General features: G+C 32.8%; 1 protein-coding gene across 1 annotated transcript; it reads right to left on the bottom strand.

The window, feature by feature from the left end:
* Positions 1 to 14,239: 14,239 nt before the first annotated feature.
* Positions 14,240 to 21,674, bottom strand: LOC106087708 (uncharacterized). Its single transcript, XM_013252849.2, has 2 exons — positions 21,521 to 21,674; positions 14,240 to 15,015 (listed from the first exon to the last, which is right to left on the bottom strand). Exons 1-2 carry the CDS (start codon positions 21,566 to 21,568, stop codon positions 14,245 to 14,247), a joined length of 819 nt encoding a protein of 272 aa, XP_013108303.2. The 5' UTR covers positions 21,569 to 21,674; the 3' UTR covers positions 14,240 to 14,244.
* Between the last annotated feature and the right edge of the window lie 1,945 nt (positions 21,675 to 23,619).

Genomic DNA, 23,619 nt, shown 5'->3' with positions numbered 1-23,619 from the left:
CTCTTATTTGAGCCTCATATTGCAATAGTTAGAAAATACTTCCTATTTAGGTGGTGTTGTGGGGGTGGCGTGGCCCCATAGACACTTTTCTCGAATATTGATATCAAATTCGTGCTTTACTCCCAAAGACCTTTTATTTGAGCCCCATAATGCTATGGTCGTAAATTTGTCGCCTTTGGGAGATGTTTTTTGGGGAGAAGCGACCCCTCAAATATTTGGATATCATATTCGTATTCTACACTCAAATACCTTTTATTTAAGCCCCATATTCCCATGGTCAGTAAATAAGTCCTGTTTGGGGGTGTGGATCCCCCAGAATCGTGGTCCCACATTTGGATTTTAGATTCGTATTCTACTCGCAAATATATTTCATTTGAGTCCCATATTGCCATGTTCAGTAAATAAGTCCTGTTTGGGGGGTGTTTTGGAGAAGGGGTGGACCCTAGAAACGTGGTCCCACATTTGGATATCATATTCGTATTCTACTCGCAAATACCTTTCATTTGAGTCCCATATTGCCATGGTCAGTAAATAAGTCCTGTTTGGGGGGTGTTTTGGGGAAGGTGTGGACCCCCCAGAATCGCGGTCCCACATTTGGATATTAGATTCCTATTCTTCACGCAAATACCTTTCATTTGAGTCCCATATTGCCATGGTCGGTAAATATGTCCGATTTAGGGGTGTTTTGGGGGTTGGGGTGGTCCCTCTAACACTTGGTCCGACAATTGGATATCAGATACGTTTTCTTATTCGAAATACCTTTCATTTGAGTCCCATATTGTCGTGATTGGTCTAAATACATGTTTGGTAGGTTTTAGGGTGGGGCGGCCCCCCTAGGTACCCCATCCGAAATTTGGATACGAAATTTTTATTTTTAGGGTACTATATGAGAGCAGACAAAATTTCGCTTAAATCGCACAACTTTTCTAAAAATTAGGATAAGGGGGAGGGTCCGCCCCCCCTTCAGATATCAAAAAATGTAGTACCCTATTTTCAACACGGGGTCATTATGCACCATCTGTGAAAATTTCAAGAAAATCGGTTCAGCCGTTTCTGAGTCTATAAGGAACACACAAACATACAAACAAACAAACACAAATTGATTTTTATATATAAGAAGATGTCGTCGATGATTTTCATAAGAAAATTTCGTCGAAATTTGATGTTTACAACAAAGTTTCAAGAAATACAACTGGGAAAAACTTGGTAGGAATTCAAATTTAAAAAAAAAAATCCTTTTTTTTTTATTTCTTTTACTATTTTTTATTCGTGTTTGAATACTTCATTTTATTTTTTTTTTAATTTTTACAAAACAATTCTTTTTTTTTGTCATCAAACTCCTTACAAACCAGTATTTTTAAAATCACAATCCCTTTGCCATATGGGTCCTTTGGGAAAGAATAATCGTATCTCGGGCAATTTCCTTACAGATTCTTCCAGTAGGTAACGTTTGGAAAATTTACTATACCATTCAATAAACTCGGCATGCTCATTGCGTTCATCGTAGTTAAGGCTTTGTATGAATTCAGGAATTTTATCCTCCAACTTGTAGACAAACTGTTCCATATGACGCTCCTTAATGGATTTTTTGTCGGCCTCAAATTGACGATGTTTGAACCACCATTCTGAGGCTAATTTTGTATCTCTAACCAAAGACAAAAGTTCAAATGTCTGTTCATAGGATTCTTTCAGCAACAATTGTTGAATACAGCTATCGGGGCTGATGGCCAAACGATTGGCAATGTTCAAGGAGCCCACAATGGCATTTTGAAGTTTCTTATAGAGTTCCTCGTTGAGGCCTGACTCAATTATGGTATCTTTGTTAGCAATTGTCCAGTCTCTTAAATTGCTCATATAATCGGCTATCAGGGGATAGAGTTCATCGGGCCAGCTGGCCTTTTTTAAATTCTCATAATAGAATTTGGAAAATTTGTCGTGATTGCTTTCGATAATTTCTTCGGCCTCATTTTGATCTTGGGTTAGGGTGTTATCCAAGGGGGCACCAAGGGATATCTGGAAATTTGATGATTTTTTTTAAATTACTTTTTATGGCATTTTTTCCACTTGCCTTTATTTGAGCTATAGCCAATAACCATATGATTATGGAACGGTTCATTTTAAAATTTCGTTTTAGATTGTTTCTTTTTTTCTTTATATTCACTCGTTGGCGTTTGTATGTCTACTGATACCCTGGGCTGACAACTCATTTCTTTATAAATTGGCAAGATTAATAGAATTTTACAGTTGTTTTGTTTTTGCTTTTGTCATTGTTGTTGGTTTTTTTTTAAAGAGTTCAATTATGCTTTCATCTGACAAAAAGTCTGTTCATAAGGCAAACCACATTGACTGTTGGCGCTGCAAAAAATCGAAATGTATAGCCATTTGAGCAAAGAGTTGGTAACATTGTTAAAGAGACTATAAAAAGAACGGTGTGCATTTATTTAATTTTTTCAAAGTGTTATACTGTTATACCTGTACAAATAACACTTGTTATAAGTGTAATATGGCAATATAAGAAAAAGTTTTCTTGTCTTTGAAGTGTTATACAGTTTTTTTAGAAAATGAAATAGTTTCAAAGTGTTATGCTAGAATAAGATAGCACCTATAGGCGTTATACTTTTAAACAAGAACAACATAAAGCTTTTACAAAGTGTATAACTTCAAAGTGTTATAAAGACTCTTTGAAGTGTTATACAGTTTTTTTAAGAATATGAAATTGTTTCAATGTGTTATATAGCATAGCACATGTTTAAAGTATTAAACTGTTATTCTAGGATACTATTATACTAGAATAAGGTAGCATATTATACTATTATACGAGGATAAGGAAGCACATTATACTATTATATTAGTATAACGTAGCACATTATAGTGTTATACTAGTATAAGGTAGCAAATTTTGAATATTTCATATAACACTTATTCAAAGTTCTTTACTGTTATACTAGAATAATATACCACTAGTTCTAAGTGATATAAGTTTTTTACTCTTATACTTGGATAAGATGGCGCATTTTCAAGTGGATGTGCTGTTAACTAGAATCATTTAACTCTTGTTCAAAGTTTTAAACTCTGTTTTACTAGCATCTAAGTTGTACGCTGTAACACCAAAATCATATAGCACTCGGTTCAAGATTTTTTACAGTTGTACTGGGCTAAGATAGAACTTGTTCAAAGTGCAAAACGTTATACTAGGATCCAATAGCACTTGCTTAAAGTTTTATATTATATAAGGAAAATATAGCGTTTACTTAATATAGGATTTATTTTGAAAGTATTATACCGTTACAAGGACAAGATATAACTTGTTTAAAGTGTTATAATGTTATACTAGGATTACATAACACTTGTTAAAAGTTGTATACTGTTATATTAATGTGTAAAACTGCGACACAATTACAAGCTAACACTTGTGAAAAGTGTTATACTGTTTTGCTGGAACAAGATAGTTTTTTTCAAAGTGTTATACTATAAACCAGCAATTGTCTAAATCGTTTTGCTGGGATAATATAGCAAATAAAACTATTATACTAGGATAGCGAAGCAAATTTTACTGTTCTACTAGGATTAGAACAGTAATACTAGGATAAGGTAGCACATTTTGAAAGTTTTATACCGTAACTTGAACATGATAGACATTGTTTAAAGTGTTATACTGTTATATTAGAATAAAAAACCATTTATTTAATGTGTAATACCTCCACACAAATATAAGATAATATTTGTGCAAAGTGTTATACTGTTTTGCTTGGATAACATTGATCTTTTTTAAAGTGTTATACTATGATAAGATAGCACTTGTTTAATGTGTTATACTATGATAAGGTACCACATTATACATTATACTAGGAGAAGGTAGTACATTATGCAGTCATACTAGGATAAGGAAGCACATTATATTGTTATGCAAGACTCAGGTACCATATTATACTGTTATACTAGGATAAGGTGGCACATTTTGAAAGTTTTATATCGTAACTAGAACAAGATGGAAATTGTTTAAAGTGTTAAACTGTGCTACTAGGATTATATAACACTTGTTAAACATCTTATACTATTATATTAGGACAATAAAGCATTTTTTATACTTCTACACAAATATAAGATAATATTTGTGCAAAGTGTTATATTGTTTTTCTATTATAACATAGTTCTTTTTGAAAGTGTTAAACTATGATCAGGTAGCTCTTGTTTAAAGAGTTAAACTAGGATAAGGTTGTTATGCTAGGATTAGAAAACATTTATTTAAATTTTTTTACTGCTATATTAGGATAATATTGCATTTATTTAATGTGTTGTACTGCTATACTAATATAAGGTATCACTTGTGCAAAGTTTTTATTGTTTTGCTTGCATAACAAAGATCTTTATTAAAGTGTTATACTATGATAAGATAGCATTTGTTTTAAGTGCTATACTGGAATAAAGTAGCAGGTTATACTGTAATACTAGCAGGAGGACGCACATTATACTGTTATACAAGGAGAAGGTAGCATATTTTGAAAGTTGTGTACCGTTTCTAGGACAAGTGGGCTTGTTTAAAGTGTTATACTTTTACACTAGGATTAGATAACACTTGTTTAAAGTTTTATACTGTTATATTAGGATAAAAAAAGCATTTATTTAATGTGTTATACTGCTACACAAATAAAAGGTAACACGCCAAGTGTTATACTATGATTAGATAGCACTTGGTTTAAGTGTTATACTAGAATAAGGAAGAAAATACTATTATACTAGGATAATGAAACACATTATACTGATATACTAGGATAATGACGCACATTGTAGTGTTCTATTATTATAAGGTAGCACATTTTGAAAGTGTTATAATGTAACTGGGACAAGATAGAACTTGTTTAAAGATTACATAACACTTGATCAAGTTTTTATACGGTTATACTAGGATTTGAAAGACGTTTACAATGTGCTATGCTGTTACACTAGAATCATTCAACACTTGCTAATGTAATATGTTTTTATGATGAAATATTAATTTCATTTCTTCAAAGTGGTATACTCTTTTTTTTAGAATGTTGTACCAAATAACGATAGCACTTCGAAGCACTGCTAGTACACAGTTATGATAGAATAATATAGCACTTGTTTAAAGTGATAAACTGTTATACAGTCGAAACCGGATAAAAAAAAAGCAAAAATGCAAATTCAAATTTTGCCCATGAACATTCCACTAAGAAACAGGGGCAAACTTCTCACACATCAATAAGTGCAGTCCGATTCAAGTTCTAAGCTCAATGATAAGGGGCCTCCTTTTCAAAGCCGAGTCCGAACGGCGTGCCGCAGTGCGACACCTCTTTAGAGAGAAGTTTTACATGATATAGTACCTCCCAAATGTTGCCAGCATTAGGAGGGGAAAACCACCGTTGAAAATGTTTTTCTGATGATCTCACCAGGATTCGAACCCAGGCGTTCAGCGTCATAGGCGGACATGCTAACCTCTGCGCTACGGTGGCTTCCCACTAAAAACGCTAAAAATTCATAAACTTGGTTTTACTTCTCCGTAATTCCCAGTTAAGTGAAGTTCGGATAAGTGCAATTCATTTACAGTTAAGCGATATAAGCATATGGGAAAGCTAATTTTTACGTGGATTTTTGTATGAAATAAATTGAGTTGAAAAAGAGTTATGCTTGGTAGAGTTCTCAAAAAGTCGGAGACAATCATTAGCGAAGTATCAACATTTGTTTTTGCAAATTTTAATGATGTCACACATTTTTCCGATTCGGGATAGTTTCCCATGAAAATAACCTTTTCACTTATGCGATTTCAGCTTCATATAACAGAACAGAATTTGGGGTATAAGAACTTTTTGAGTATAGCGGTATTTTCAGTGAAGCGAGTTCAATTGCATTGCATAACTACAATAATGAATGGTTCTGCCCATCAAGTTTGACTTAAGCGGGACTTTTCACTAAAGCGTTATACAGTTATGGGGTTTCGGCTGTACTTGAAAACGAGAGATTCATTCCTGGCTAGCAAGTAAGCCACATAGTTGCTCGCCAACCATTAGGGCATCCTGGGAAATGTGGAGTATCCACTGCCCAGAGAATCCTGTTCGTCAACATGAAGGATACATAATCTGTGTCCAGCAGAGCAGAAAAATTTCCATAGTACGAGGAATGCCAGTTTTCCGACTCCACCATACCCACGCATATATGACTATGTAGGTTGTAGTATGTAGGTGCAAGATTATGATCGAAAGGTCAGCACCGCCGCGGTATCTATTATCCTCTCATTCCTCCGAACAACCAAAGTAAACATGTGTTTGCCGCCAGCCTAAGCCCTGCATCTTACCTATTGAGTTGCGACAGAAGCAAGGCGATTTAGTTACCTTCTCAGTCTTTCCTCGACGTTCCTTCTACAGTTCAGTTTCTCGTCAAGAATCACACCACAAGAATCCAGAAAAGTGCCACTGAAAACATCAATCACAGTTGGTCCCCAGAAAGCACTCACATTAAGACTAAAGGTAAAAAGTACCAGATCAGTCTTTCTGGGATTGAGATAGGTTAGGTTTTAGTGGCCGCCTGCAATCAGACTCGGTAAGTCACATTAACCTATTATGATACTAAGGATTGAGATTGGTTAGGTTTTGGTGGCAGCCTGCAATCAGACTCGGTAATCACTTTAACCTATTGTGATACTAAGCCTATTTGCATTAAGCAAGCACATTAACCTTTGTAAACTCCCTTGGCATTTGCCCATCCAACTCTTTCTGAACGAGATACGCAATAGTGGAGAGACACATTATTACAAAGACTCTTCTATGTCTAGGACACCCCCAAAGTAAAGTTATATTCAAATATTTGCATCGCGAAGGGAGAGAATAAGGAAGCCTCTTATATTGCCGATCGACGCAAATGATTTAAGTACCAAACTGCCCTATGTTGCGAAATATGGCATACAGGGCAGGGAAGACTTTAGTGCCTGCAGAGACAACTCAGGAAATGTGATAACAGTTGCAGGCAGTGTGCTTAGACTATGAATAGAAAATGTTTCCCATAACATACCAAGCAATACCATACCAGGCAATAAGCACACCTTTGAACCAATTACTTATGAGTCATGACAATGCATGTAGAATGTACACCAACTAGCCATTAGAAGGCCCTCGTAACAGTTGCCCTGCTTAAGAACTACAAGGCAGCAGGAGACAATAGCTTGCCTGCTGAAATATTTGAGGCGAAGTGCAGAAGATTAAGACTCGTTCTCATCGCATAAAAATATTGTTGAACATACAATGTAAGAGACGAAAATCTAGAGCCAACGAGATAATTGTTGTTTCTAAACTGATAGGCCAGATATTTAAATTACGCCGAATCCTGGATTTTGGCAAAGAGTTCACCCTTATAACCATGTTTTAATTTTCAAGTTTTTTGCCTGTAAGGGCGAAGATCATTAATTTTTGTTTGTTTCTCTTTCGAGACGAGCTCAATGATCAAAGATTTTTCTTTGCAAATGGAAACGGAAAGCCAGAGATCGCGACATACACCAACCATTGTGGGACGCGTTTTGTAATTTGGTTTAGAGTTACTCATCGGCCGTATTAGGTCTGATGGCTTCAAGGGCCGTATTTTGGTATGTTGTACTTGAAACGAATTTTTTGCGAAAACGCCTCTATGATATAAATATCACATTAATCACGCTCGACAAACCTGCCTATTAGCTGTACTTCTCTCAATGCGTGTGTTTTTGTGTAATGACAGATTTTTTGTCTACACAAATTACACTACTCCCATGGTATACACATAATTCTGTGCATCTGTTGGAAGCTGTATTGGTGGCTTCGAACGCTAGACAACGGCAACGGCCTCACCAACCAACGATGGGACGCGTTTCGTAATTTGCTTTAGAATTACTCATCAGCCGCCTTAGGTGTGAAGGCTTCAAGGGCCCTACGTTGGTATGTTGTACTTGTACCGAATTTATTTACGAGCTCAATGATCGGAAATTTTTCTTTGCAAATGGAAAACCATTTTCGGCAGCCATATCCAAAATAGTATGACAAAATTAAAATAACCCCCTCTTCTGGGCGGTAGGTAGATCTTTATTCATTTCCATTAAAAAGCGTGCCATACAATTCCATTTTAATAGCATTTTTCAAAAAGTGTAAAATATTCTCTCTACACTAAATAAGAACAATCCAAACATTTAATCATTAGAATTGGCAAAGATCTTGCCCTCCACCGAACTTTTTCTTATCACAATCGTTTGACTTTATCTATGGCCTAAGCAAGAAAATGATGACAGCAGTGTCATTGTCGACGATGATGATGATGATGATGAACATGATCTTCACATTTCGTTTAAATTCAGAAATTTCAAGAAAACATTGTGTTTGCCTGTTTCCATATGAGGTGTAAATCGATTCTCTGATCCACAAGTGTGGCTGGTACTAGAGCAAGAAAAAAAAAACAAAACCAAGCTATCTATGATGTAATAAATTTAATTAATAATACGCCAAAAGATCACCAGTAGCTTTGATGGCAGCAAGTATGATGTACAACAAATAAAATCCATGTTAAGATCGGCTAAAAGGTCACTAAAATACATTTCACTATAAAATGAAAAGAGAACAAGTAAGAGCGTGCTAAGTTCGGCCGGGCCGAATCTTATATACCCTCCACCATTGATCGCATTTGTCGAGTTCTATGCGCGGTATCTCTTTTTAGACAAACATAGAATATTGAAAAAGAACTGTTATCCTATTGGAGCTATATCAAGTTATAGTCCGATTCGGACCATAAAGGAATGCTGATTGACATTGTAGAAGTCATTGTGTAATATTTCAGTTCATTCGGATAAGAATTGCGCCTTGTAGGGGCTCAAGAAGTAAAATCGGGAGAGAGGTTTACATAAGAGCTGTATCAAGCTATTGATCGATTCAGACCATACTAGACACGTATGTTAAAGGTCATTAGAGAAGCCCTTGTACAAAATTTCAGCCAAATCGGATGAGAATTGCGCCCTCAATTGGCTCAAGAAGTCAAGTTCCAAGATCGGTTTATATGACAGCTATACCAGATTATGAATGGATTTGAATCATACTTAGCACAGTTGTTGACAGTAATTTCAAAACACTACGTGCAAAATTTCAGTTAAATCGGACGATAATTGCGCCCTCCAGAGGCTCAAGAAGTCAAGACCCTAGATCGGTTTATATGACAGCTATACCAGATTATGAGCCGATTTGAACCATACTTTGCACAATTGTTGGATATCATAACAAAATACGTCGTGCAAAATTTCATTCCAATCGGATAAGATTTGCGCCTTCTAGAGGTTCAAGAAGTCAACACCAAAGATCGGTTTATATAGCAGCTATATCAGGTTATGGATCGATTTCAACCATATTTGGCACAATTGTTGGATATCATAACAAAATACGTCATGCAAAATTTGATTCAAATCGGATACGAATTGCGCACTCTAGAGGCTCAAGAAGTCAAGACCCAAGATCGGTTTATATGGCAGCTATATCAGGTTATGTACCGATTTAAACCATATTTGGCACAATTGTTGGATATCATAACAAAATACGTCGTGCAAAATTTCATTCCAATCGGATAAGATTTGCGCCTTCTAGATGTTCAAGAAGTCAAGACCCAAGATCGGTTTATATGGCAGCTATATCAAAACATGGACCGATAAGGCCCATTTACAATACCAACCGACCTACACTAATAAGAAGTATTTGTGCAAAATTTCAAGCGGCTAGCTCTACTCCTTCGGAAGTTAGCGTGCTTTCGACAGACAGACGGACGGACGGACATGGCTAGATCGACATAAAATTTCGCGACGATCAAGAATATATATACTTTATGGGGTCTCAGACGAATATTTCGAGTAGTTACAAACAGAATGACGAAATTAGTATACCCCCCATCCTATGGTGGAGGGTATAATAACTACGATTGATTCGATTTCAACCAAGTTTGGGTAAGGTTAAAGTTGCAGTCTGCAGGTGCAGAAGAAGGAAGATGCCTTCTAGTTCTTATAACAAATTGCGAATGTTCACATTCGCTAAATCACACAAATTCTTAAAGAAATGAAATCCTAAAATGTGCGGGACAGTCTCTTTTCCTCGACGTCCTCACAGCTTCTGCAAAAGTCCTTACTGGCAACCTTCAGTCTATCAGCATTTTTTCCGATCAGACAGTGACTTGTCATGACAGACACAATGACTGAGAAGTCTTAGGAAATCACTATATGCTCAATTTCACCCAAATCGGACAAAATTGCGGCTTGTAAGGGCTCAAGAAGTCAAATCGGTAGATCAGTTTATATGGGACCCATATCAGGTTATAGACCGTTTTGAACCGTACTGGGCAGAGTTGTTAGAAGTCGTAACAGAACACTACATGCGAAATTTTAGCCAAATCGGACAAAAATTGCATCTTGTAAGGGCTTAAGAAATCAAATCGGGAGATCAAATGGGAGCTATATCAGGTTATAGACCGATTTGGACGGTACTCGGTTGGAAGTCACAACAGAACACTATCTTGAGATCGGTTTATATGAAAGCTGTATCAAGTTCTTGACCCACTTGGACGGTACTCGGCACAGTTTTTGGAAGTCATAACAGAACACTATGTGCTCAAAATCAGCCAAATCGGACAAAAATTGCGGCTTGTAAGGGCTCAAGAAATCAAATTGGGAAATCGGTTTATATGGAAGCTGTATCATGTTCTTGACCGATTTGGACGGTACTCGGCACAGTTGTTGGAAGACATAGCAGAACACTATGTGCAAAATCGTAGCTAAATCAGACAGAAATTGCAGCTTGTAAGTGAAATCGGGAGATCGGTTTATATGGGAGCTATATCAGGTTGGACGGTACTCAGCACCGATTTGGACGGTACTCAGCACAGTTGTTGGAAGTCGTGCAAGATTTCATCCAAATCGGACAAAAACTGTGGCTTCCAGGGGCTCAAGAAGTCAAATCGGGAGATCGGTTTATATGGGAGCTATATCCAATCCCTCGACCTACATCAATATTAAGTATCTGTGCAATTTTCAAGGCTAGCCTTACGCGTTTGGCCGCTATCGTGATTTCGACAGACGGAAGGACGGACATGGCTAGATCGACTCAGGGAGTCGAGATGGTCAATATTTCGAGGTGTTACAAACGGAGTGACTAGATTAGTATAACCCCATCCTATGGTGGTGTCATATTTCGCACGAAGAACAGACGTTTTAGCGATTTTTCCGAAAGCAGAATTGAATGTCAACCCTAAGTCGTGTTTTTCGTGATATCTCGTCGTTTGTGATTTTTTCTTAAGTCGTGATTAATGTTGTGAGTCGTGATTCACGCTCACGCACGAATAATTTTAATTCAATCACGCTTACGCTCCTTCACGAATCACGTGACTCACGACCAGGGATGAAAAGTCAGTTGTTTACGACCAGGGATGAAAAGTCAGTACTTTACTACTTTTTTCAGTACTTTGTCCTACCCTGGTGACTGATTTAGTACATTTTGATGCGTTAATAACTCGTGATTTTCTCGTGAGTCGTGATATCTCTTCCTTTCGTGATTTTCTCGTGAGTCGAAATTAGCGTTGTGAGTCGTGATTCATGCCCACGCACGAATAATTTTAATTCAATCACGCTTACGCTCCATCACGAATCACGTGACTCACGACAGGGATGAAAAGTCAGTTGTTTACGACCAGGGATGAAAAGTCAGTACTTCATTACTTTTTTCAGTACTTTGTCCACCCGAAGAGTACCGTGGTACCCTCGTGACTGATTTAGTATATTTTGATACGTTAATATGTCATGATTTTTTCGTGAGTCGTGATATCTCGTCCTTTCGTGATTTTCTCGTAAGTCGTAAATAGCGTTATAAGTCGTGATTCACGCACGAATAATTTTAATTCAATCACGCTTACGCACGATCGCGAATCACGTGACTCATGCGTGATTCACGACCAGAGATGAAAAAGTCAGTACTTTAGTACTTTTTTCAGTACTTTGTTCACCCGAAGAGTACCGTGGTACCCCGTTAACCGATTTAGTACTCTTTGATGTGTTAAAAAGTCGTGATTTTCTCGTGAGTCGTGCTTTTGTCGTGATTAGCGTTGTGAGTTGTGATTCACGCACGAATAATTTTAATTAAATCATGCTTACGCACGATCACGAATCACGTGACTCACGACTGGTTCACGATCAGGGATGGAAAAGTCAGTACTTTAGTACTTTTTTTAGTACTTTGTCCACCCGAAGAGTACCGTGGTTGCCCCGTGACCGATGTAGTAGCCTTTGAAGTGTTAAGAAGTCGTAATTTTTTCGTAAGTCGTGATATCTCGTCGTACGTGATTTTGTCGTAAGCCGTGAGTTGTGATTCACGCTCACGCACGAATAATTTTAATTCAATCACGCTTACGTTCCATCAAGAATCTCGTTGTTCACGACCAGGGATGAAAAGTCAGTACTTTTGTACTCTTTTTTAGTACTTTATCCACCCGAAAAGTACCGTGGTACCCTCGTGACTGATTTAGTATATTTTGATGCGTTAATAAGTTGTGATTTTCTCGTGAGTAGTGATATCTCGCCCTTTCGTGATTTTCTCGTAAGTCGTGATTAGCGTTATAAGTCGTGATTCAAGCACGAATAATTTTAATTCATTTACGCTTACGCACGAATCACGTGACTCACACGTGGTTCACGACCAGGGAAGGAAAAGTCAGTACTAGCACTTTTTTCAGTTCTTTGTCCTCCCGAAGAGTACCGTGGTACCCCGTGACCGATTTAGTACCCTTTGATGCGTTAAGAAGTCGTGATTTTCTCGTGAGTCGTGATATCTCGTCATTCGTGATTTTCTCTTGAGTCGTGATTAGCTTTGTGAGTCGTGATTCACGCTCACGCATTAATAATTTTAATTCAATCGCGCTTACGCTCCATCACGAATCACGTGACTCACGCGTTGTTCACGACCAGGGATGGAAAAGTCAGTACTTTTGCACTTTTTTCAGTACTTTTTCCAACCGGAGAGTACCGTGGTACTTTCGTGACCAATTTAGTACCTTTGATGCATTAAGAAATCGCGATTTTCTCGTGTGTCATGATTAGCATTGTGAGTCGGGATTCACGCTCACGCACAAATAATTTTAATTCAATCACGCTTACGCTCCATCACGAATCACGTGACTCACGCGTTGTTCACGACCAGGGATGGAAAAGTCAATACTTTAGTACTTTTTGCGGTACTTTGTCCACCTGAAGAGTACCGTGGTACTCTTGTGAACGATTTAGTACCCTTTGATGTGTTAAGAATTTTTTTTTAAGTATTCGGATGTTTTTAGCTTTTTTTTACCGACAAGTATTTCTTTATTTAGGAAATACATCAAGCTAAAATAGTGATATTCGCTTGTTAGTCATTCGATCGAATTATATCCGTCCGAATGTTGAATTCGCCGTATGCTGGTCGTTTGGAATTTTTTGGGGGACAATATCAGTCCATATTTAAAAAATCCTTATGCACGAGTCGCCGAGACAGTCGAGACAGTATAATCAGTAATCGGTAGGGCAGCATTTTTCCAGAAGAAACTTTCGATTTCTGCGTTCGAAAATTTTTGAAATAATTATGCAAAACAAGAAGTACCCTTTCGTACCAAAATGTACCTTTTTAGTACTATTTAAAATGTTGGATTTTCCATCCCTGTTCAGGACACACGTGCACACCTCTAGTTTTTACACCCTTTGTTGTTTTTGATTGCAAAGATTTTGCAATGAAAATCTTGTGGTGTCGGTCATCCGTGTGCGAGGCCGGGTTTATTGTGGTCTCTATTGGAGCTCCCTTGTATTGTGCAGCTCATGAGATCTGCGGTGTCCTATTTGTTTGTCGTTCTATGCTGTATTTTCGTTTTCTCAAATCAAAGAAATCTTGACAAAATGTTGCAAGTATATTAAGACAAATTTTGACAATATTTGTAAAGAAAAGAAGTTTTGACAAAATTTTTAGAAAATTTTGATAAAATTGCTTTAGAAAGAAAATTTTGACAAAATCTGCCATAGAAAAGAAATTTAGAGAAAAATGTTTAAGAAAAAAATTTTGACAAAATTTCCTAGCAATGAAATTTTGATAACAGTTCAAATTTAGAATAAAATTTCCTATAGAAATGAAAGACTTTCATTTTCTTTTTATTTTATAAAAATTACAAAAATTATTAACAATTTATTAAGTTTTTTTAGCAATTGTATTTTGTAAAGAAATCCATTTTATTTTAGTTCGATTTTTTCTCTAAAGCATTTCCCAAAGCCTTGAAAGCCGATGCAATTGCGGTAAGAACACCTCTAAGAATTTCTTCTTGCCATTCGAGATTGGCCAGCAATCGACAATTTACCTCTCCAGCTTTGGTTTCTCTTTCCAATTCTTCTTCATATAGATCTTGGATTTCTTCAAACTCCTCAAACTTTTCGTCAAGATCAGTTTTCGACTGGAAGTTCTTGTACCATTTTATAAACGCCTTATTATCCTCCTTTCCTGCATCGTCTAGCATTTGTAGAAAACTTTCAAATTCCTTTTCCAATACGGGAAAAAATCTCTCTGAAAATGCCTTTTTTTCTGCTTCATCATTCATATTTTCGACATCCTTCTGGTGAGTTTTCCATATCTGATTGACTTCCTTGTCACCGATTGTGTTGCGGGTATTTTCAACGGTAAAGAATGTTGTTTGCATTTTTCGTTGCAATTCACAATTGTGAGGATCGTTTTGTAAGCTCTCTTTGGTTTTAACAAAAGTCTTAAGATTTTCAGCCATAATTTCATGGAGTTTTAATTTATCTGCGTCAATATCACCTTTATGGGTGGTCAGCCATTCATTGTAGTCTTTTAGTATGCTGGCATGGGTTGTGGTCATGGCCATAATGCTGGAGGCTGTGCTATTGTTTATTTCCTTAAGGATTGAATCGAATATGTCATAACGTTTTTGATAGTAACTAGCCTTAATTGGACCATTGGTAGTGGTTTCAGGCATTGGAGCAGCCCAGGTTAACTGAAAGATGGAAAAAAGTTTAAATTACAGAAAAACTTAATAATATAAACAAATTATATATTTTTTGTAAAAATAAAAAAATTATATAAATAATTCCGGTCGGGCCGAACTTTGGATACCCACCACCTCGGGTATATATGGAAACCAAATTTCGCCAAAATCCGGTGAAAAATGCATACCTTATGCCCCATAGCAGCTATATCGAAATATGTTTCGTTTTGGACCAAATACTAACATGTACAAGTCATTGTTCAATTTTGTATAACAAAATATTCGTCTCTTTAGTAGGAGCTATATCTAAAAATAAACCGATCTATACTACACGGATGTCAAAAAGCCTAACATAAGTCACTGTGTCAAATTTCAGTGAAATCGGATTATAAATGCTCCTTTTATGGAGCCACGATTTTAAATCGAGATATCTGTCTATATAGTAGCTATATCCAAATCTGGACCGATTTGGACCATGTTTCAGAAAAATGTCGAAGAGCCTTACACAACTCACTGTCCCAAATTTCGGCGAAATCGGACAATAAATGCGTCTTTTATGGGTGCAAGACCTTAAATCGAGAGATCGGCTTATATGGCAGCTATATCCCAATCCCGACCGATCTGGGCCAAATTGAAGAAGGATGTCGAAGGTCCTAACACAACTCACTGTCCAAAATTTCGGCGACATCAGACAATAAATGCGCCTTTTATGAGCCCACAGCCTTAAATCGAGAGATCGGTCTATATGGCAGCTATATCCAAATCTGGACCGATCAGTGGCATATTGCAGAAGTATGTCGAGGGGCTTAACTTAACTCACTGTCCAAAATTTCAGCGACATCGGACAATAAATGCGCCTTTTATGACCCCCAAACCTTAAATCGAGAGATCGGTCTATATGACAGCTAAAATATATCCAAATCTGGGTCGATGTGGGCCAAATTTTCTGATTTCACCTTTATCAGATAACAAATGCGGGGTTAATAGACTAAAAACACTAAAACCATGTTTCCACTTGGAGCAAATCTAGATTTGCGACGAGATTTCGGAAATCTCGTGTTTTGCAACGAGGTTTCCCCATATATTTTCAATGTGAGAAAATCTACCTATTTGAGGAGAACCATGGTTTAATTTGGTCCGATTTGTCCCATTTAACAACTTAACCTGCATAGGAAGGAAACACGGCTCTGTGCCATATTTCAACTCAAAATTTAAATTTTTTAAGATTATAGAGCGTGTTGGGCACAAGTAGTAGTGTGCTTAATATTTCCAGACCCATGGCCTTAAGTTTTTTTTGTAATTTTTATTTTTTTATTTTTTACTTTTTTATTTGAGATTTCATTGCAGGATATTGCCCGGCTTTAGACCATTGTTTAATGCTTTCTATTCAAAGAATATATAGCTAAAAACATTTTAAAGTCAGAAAAAGTGTGTTGTTGCTAGAAGCATTTGACTTTTTTTTTTGTTTTTTTTTTATTTTCCTTTAATTTTTTTTTAATTTTTTATTTTTTATTTTTTTTTTTTAATTTTTTATTTTTTTATTTTTTTTTTAATTTTTTATTTTTTTTTAATTTTTTTATTTTTTTTTTAATTTTTTATTTTTTTAATCTTTTATTTTATTTTAAATTTTTATTTTTTTTAAACTTTTTTTTAATTTTTTTTTTTTTTTTTTTTTAAATTTTTTTTTAAATTTTTTATTTTTTTAAATTTTTTATTTTTTTTAAATTTTTTTATTTTTTTTTAAATTTTTTATTTTTTTTTTAATTTTTTATTTTTTTAAATTTTTTATTTTTTTTTTAATTTTTTATTTTTTTTTTAATTTTTTATTTTTTTTAAATTTTTTATTTTTTTTAATTTTTTTATTTTTTTTTAATTTTTTTTTTTTTGAAATTTTGTTTTTTTTTAATTTTTATTTATTATTTTATTTTTTTTTTAATTTTTATTTTTTTTTAATTTTTATTTTTTTAATTTTTATTTTTTTAATATTTTATTTTTTTAATTTTTAAATTTTTTATTTTTTTAGTTTTTAATTTTTTTTTACTTTTTTTTAATTCGTAATTCTTAATTTTTCAATTCTCAACTTTTTATTTTTTTTTAATTTTTTGTTTTTTCTTAATTTTTTATTTTTTTTTAATTTTTTATATTTTTCTTTAATTTTTTATTTGTTTTTAATTTTTTATTTTTGTTTTAATTTTTTATTTTTTTTTAATTCTTTTTTATTTCTTAATTTCTCTTTATTTTTTGTATTTTTTTTCTATTTGCTTACATTTTTTATTTTTTTTATTATTTTTTTTTAATATTTTGTATTTTCTTTATTTTTAACTTTTTATTTGATTATTTTTTATTTTGTTTTTTAGTTTCTTTTAGTTTATAATTTTTGTTATTATTTATATTTTTTATGTATTTTAGTTTTTTTTTTTTGGATTTTATTAATTGTTTTTTTATTTTTTCTTAAATTTTTTAGTTTTTTATTAATTTTTAATTTTTTGAACTTTCCTTTTCTTATTTTTTATATTCCTTTTAATTTTTTTATATCCACCACCGTAGGATAGGGAGTATATTCATTTAGTCATTCCGGTTGCAACACATCGAAATATCAATTTCCGACCCTACAAAGTATATATATATTTCGGATCGACCCAAATATGGTTCAGATCGGACTAAATTTAGATATAGTTGCTATATAGACCGCTTGCCCGATTTTTTTTATTTGTTATCTTTTGTTAGTTTTTGTCATTTTTTTATATTTTTTGTTATTCTTTGTTATACTTTAATTTTTTATTTTATTTTAATTTTTTTTTAATTTTTTTATTTTTTTTTTTTAATTTTTTTATATTTTTTATTTTTTTATATTTTTTTATATTTTTTATTTATTTTTTATTTTTTTATATTTTTTTTATATTTTTTTATATTTTTTTATATATTTTTTAAATTTTTTTTTTGATTTTTTTTAATGTATTTATTTATTAAAAATTTTTTTAAATATTTTTTTATATCTTTTTATTGTATTTGCCCTACACCACCACTGTGGTACAGGGTATTATAAGTTTGTGCATTTGTTTGCAAGTTTGGAGAAGAGCTAGACCCATTGATAAGTATACCGATCGACTCAGAATCACTTTCTGATTCGATTTAGCCATGTCCGTCTGTGAGTCCATATATTCTTGTAATCAAAGTGCAGGTCGTATTTGTTCAATCGTCACAAAATTTTGCACATGTCACTTTTTTGAACGTTATTGATTTTGTTAAAAATGGGTCAGATTTAGATAAAGCTCCCATTTATATATATCGCCCGATTTGCACTTATATGGCCATAGAAACAACAATTTTCAACCTATCTGCACAAAATTTGGCACGAATTGTTCTGTTACTGATCTTAATATATCTGCAAGATTTCATCAAAATCAGTTCAGATTTAGATATAGCTCCCAGTTATATTTATATATATATATATATATCGCCCGATTTGCACTTTAATGGCTTTAGTAACTACAATTTTCAACCGATCTACATAAAATTTGGCACGGATTGTTTTGTTACTGATCTTAAAATATCTGTAAGATTTCATCAATATCGGATAAGATTTGGATATAGCTCCCATATATACGTATCGCCTGATATGCACTTATATGGCCATAGAAACAACAATTTTCAAACGATTTGTTCGAAATAAGTCGTTTCAGATTTAGATGTTAGGTGTAGAGTATTATATACATAGTCGGCTCCGCCGACTTTTGCCTTTCCTTATTGGTTTTATTACAAATTTTTAAATTTTTTGTAAAAAATTTTGACAAAAAAATATGAAATTATGATAGTAAACTAAGTTTCCCGTGAATATTCCATTAAGGAACAGGGTAATTTCTTTCACATCACTGAGTGCAGTCCGTTCATTCATTTAGCTCAATGATTCATTTAGCTCAATGATTTTTTTTTAATTTTTTATTTTTTATTTTTTTTTAATTTTTATTTTTTTTTTAATTTTTTATTTTTTTTTTTAATTTTTTTATTTTTTTTTTAATTTTTTATTTTTTTAATCTTTTATTTTATTTTAAATTTTTATTTTTTTTAAACTTTTTTTTAATTTTTTTTTTTATTTTTTTTAAATTTTTTTTTAAATTTTTTATTTTTTTAAATTTTTTATTTTTTTTTAATTTTTTTATTTTTTTTTAAATTTTTTATTTTTTTTTTAATTTTTTATTTTTTTAAATTTTTTATTTTTTTTTAATTTTTTATTTTTTTTTTAATTTTTTATTTTTTTTAAATTTTTTATTTTTTTTAATTTTTTTATTTTTTTTTAATTTTTTTTTTTTTTTTGAAATTTTGTTTTTTTTTTAATTTTTATTTATTATTTTATTTTTTTTTTAATTTTTATTTTTTTTTAATTTTTATTTTTTTAATTTTTATTTTTTTAATATTTTATTTTTTTAATTTTTAAATTTTTTATTTTTTTAGTTTTTAATTTTTTTTTACTTTTTTTTAATTCGTAATTCTTAATTTTTCAATTCTCAATTTTTTATTTTTTTTTAATTTTTTGTTTTTTCTTAATTTTTTATTTTTTTTTAATTTTTTATATTTTTCTTTAATTTTTTATTTGTTTTTAATTTTTTATTTTTGTTTTAATTTTTTATTTTTTTTTAATTTTTTTTTATTTCTTAATTTCTCTTTATTTTTTGTATTTTTTTTCTATTTGCTTACATTTTTTATTTTTTTTATTATTTTTTTTTAATATTTTGTATTTTCTTTATTTTTAACTTTTTATTTGATTATTTTTTATTTTGTTTTTTAGTTTCTTTTAGTTTATAATTTTTGTTATTATTTATATTTTTTATGTATTTTAGTTTTTTTTTTTTGGATTTTATTAATTGTTTTTTTATTTTTTCTTAAATTTTTTAGTTTTTTATTAATTTTTAATTTTTTGAACTTTCCTTTTCTTATTTTTTATATTCCTTTTAATTTTTTTATATCCACCACCGTAGGATAGGGAGTATATTCATTTAGTCATTCCGGTTGCAACACATCGAAATATCAATTTCCGACCCTACAAAGTATATATATATTTCGGATCGACCCAAATATGGTTCAGATCGGACTAAATTTAGATATAGTTGCTATATAGACCGCTTGCCCGATTTTTTTTATTTGTTATCTTTTGTTAGTTTTTGTCATTTTTTTATATTTTTTGTTATTCTTTGTTATACTTTAATTTTTTATTTTATTTTAATTTTTTTTTAATTTTTTTATTTTTTTTTTAATTTTTTTATATTTTTTATTTTTTTTATTTTTTTATATTTTTTTATATTTTTTATTTATTTTTTATTTTTTTATATTTTTTTTATATATTTTTTAAATTTTTTTTTTTTGATTTTTTTTAATGTATTTATTTATTAAAAATTTTTTTAAATATTTTTTTATATCTTTTTATTGTATTTGCCCTACACCACCACTGTGGTACAGGGTATTATAAGTTTGTGCATTTGTTTGCAAGTTTGGAGAAGAGCTAGACCCATTGATAAGTATACCGATCGACTCAGAATCACTTTCTGATTCGATTTAGCCATGTCCGTCTGTGAGTCCATATATTCTTGTAATCAAAGTGCAGGTCGTATTTGTTCAATCGTCACAAAATTTTGCACATGTCACTTTTTTGAACGTTATTGATTTTGTTAAAAATGGGTCAGATTTAGATAAAGCTCCCATTTATATATATCGCCCGATTTGCACTTATATGGCCATAGAAACAACAATTTTCAACCTATCTGCACAAAATTTGGCACGAATTGTTCTGTTACTGATCTTAATATATCTGCAAGATTTCATCAAAATCAGTTCAGATTTAGATATAGCTCCCAGTTATATTTATATATATATATATATATATCGCCCGATTTGCACTTTAATGGCTTTAGTAACTACAATTTTCAACCGATCTACATAAAATTTGGCACGGATTGTTTTGTTACTGATCTTAAAATATCTGTAAGATTTCATCAATATCGGATAAGATTTGGATATAGCTCCCATATATACGTATCGCCTGATATGCACTTATATGGCCATAGAAACAACAATTTTCAAACGATTTGTTCGAAATAAGTCGTTTCAGATTTAGATGTTAGGTGTAGAGTATTATATACATAGTCGGCTCCGCCGACTTTTGCCTTTCCTTATTGGTTTTATTACAAATTTTTAAATTTTTTGTAAAAAATTTTGACAAAAAAATATGAAATTATGATAGTAAACTAAGTTTCCCGTGAATATTCCATTAAGGAACAGGGTAATTTCTTTCACATCACTGAGTGCAGTCCGTTCATTCATTTAGCTCAATGATAAGGGTCCTCCCTTTTATTGCCGGATCTGAACGGCGCGCCGAATAGCGACACCACTGTTTAGAGAAGTTTTAACGAGCAATTTTTTTTTATAAACTTGGGCACACAAATTTTTTTTTATTAATTTTCGGTCTGTCTCTGTGATTTTTACACATTGAAATAGTTTTCTATACATTTTTAACACTTACTTGTAATGCTATGACAACAATGCAAATAAAATTTAGTAAAATGTTCATCTTTTCACTTAAACTTCTTTTTAGATTTATTGTAGTTTTTTTGTTTGTTCTTTAATACGACCGATTTTGTCTGCCTACGTTGCGAGTTTAACTACAAGTTGTCTTCAATACCAGCATATAAGTCTATTTCTTTCTCCTTTCTTATCTCTTCACTGTAGTTGAAAGTCTTGGCTTAAAAAAAGTCAGCACAAAAGGTCGATTTCATTGCATTGTTATCATTTTATTAATGACATTTTTCTTAATGAAATTATTCTACATGAATAGGTATGAGTTTGGTTTTTCTTAGTTTGTGTTCTATAGCTTATAATGGGCACGAGATCGATTGACAGTTTGTACGTGCTGAAAGTTTTTTGTTTATATAGAAAATTTGTCTTTGCATGATAAGATTGCATATAAGATTGCATTGTTTAAGCACCAATAGTTTTAAAGAATGCCAAATTTGCTATAGTTTTGAAATTTGAACAAAATTTTCTGTAGAAATGAAATTTTGGAAAAATTTTCTATAGAAATGCAATTTCGAGAAATAGTTGTTATATAGAAAGAAAATTTTGACAAAGGTTTTAAAAAATTAACTTAAAAAAAATGTATATTTTATAGGTTAGGTTAAGTTGAAAAGAGGGTGCATATAGCCATTGTTCAATTTTGCAAAACAAAATATTGGTCTTTTTGGTAGCCATATGCAAATATAGATCGATCTGAACCATATACGACACGGATGTCGAAAAGCCTAACATAAGTCACTGTGTTAGATTTAAGCGAAATCGGATTATAAATGTGCCTTTTATGGGGGTCAAGACTTTAAATCGAGAGATCGTTCGAAATCTGGACCGATCTGAGCCAAATTGAAGAATAATTTTAAAGGGTCTAACACAACTCACCCCCAAATTTCGTGAAATCGGACAATAAATGAGCCTTTTATGCCCCCAAAACCTTATATCGAGAGAACGGTCTATATGGCAGCTATATCCAAATCTGAACCGATCTGGGCCAAATTGAAGAAGGATGTCGAAGGCGCCAACACAACTCACTATTCCAAATTTTGGCGACATCGGACAATAAATGTACCTTTTGTGTGCTCAAAAGCTTAAATCGAGAGATCGGTCTATATGGCAGCTATATACAAACCTGGACCAATCTGGGCCAAAATGCAGAAAGTTGTCGAATAGCCTTGCACAGCTCACTGTCCCAAATTTTGGCGACATCGGACAATAAATGAGCCTTTTATGGCCCCAAAACCTTATATCGAAAGATCGGTCTATATGGCAGCTATATCCAAATCTGGACCAATCTGGGCCAAAATGCAGAAAGTTGTCGAATAGCCTAACACAGCTCACTGTACAAAATTTCGACGACATCGGACAATAACTGAGTCTTTTATGGCCTCAAAACCTTATATCGAAAGATCGGTCTATATGGCAGCTATATCCAAATCTGGACCAATCTGGGCCAAAACGCAGAAAGTTGTCGAATATCCTAACACAACTCACTGTCTCAAATTTCGGCTAAATCAGACAATGAATACGACTTTTATGGGCCCAAAACCTTATATCGAGAGATCGGTCTATATGGCAGCTATATCCAAATCTGGACCGATCTGGGCCAAATTGCAGAAATTAGGCACTAACACAACTCACTGTCCCAAATTTCAGCCAAATCTGATAATAAATGTGGCTTTTATGGGCCTAAGACCCTAAATCGGCGGATCGGTCTATATGGGGGCTATATCAAGATATAGTCCGATATAGCTCATCTTCGAACTTAACCTGCTTATGGACAATAAAAGAATCTGTGCAAAGTTTCAGCTCAATATCTCAATTTTTAAAGACTGTAGCGTGATTTCAACAGACAGACGGACGGACATGGCTAGATCGTCTTAGATTTTTACGCTGATCAAGAAAATATATACCTTATAGGGTCGGAAACGGATATTTCCATGTTTTGCAAACGGAATGACAAAATGAATATACCCCCATACTTCCTTGGTGGTGGTGGGTATAAAAATAAAGGGTGATTTTTTTGAGGTTAGGATTTTCATGCATTAGTATTTGACA

Source organism: Stomoxys calcitrans, chromosome 3, assembly GCF_963082655.1.
Source record: "Stomoxys calcitrans chromosome 3, idStoCalc2.1, whole genome shotgun sequence".
Taxonomy (NCBI): Eukaryota; Metazoa; Arthropoda; class Insecta; order Diptera; family Muscidae; genus Stomoxys; species Stomoxys calcitrans.
The sequence above is the reverse complement of the archived record's forward strand: the minus strand, read 5'-3'. Positions and strand labels throughout refer to the sequence as shown.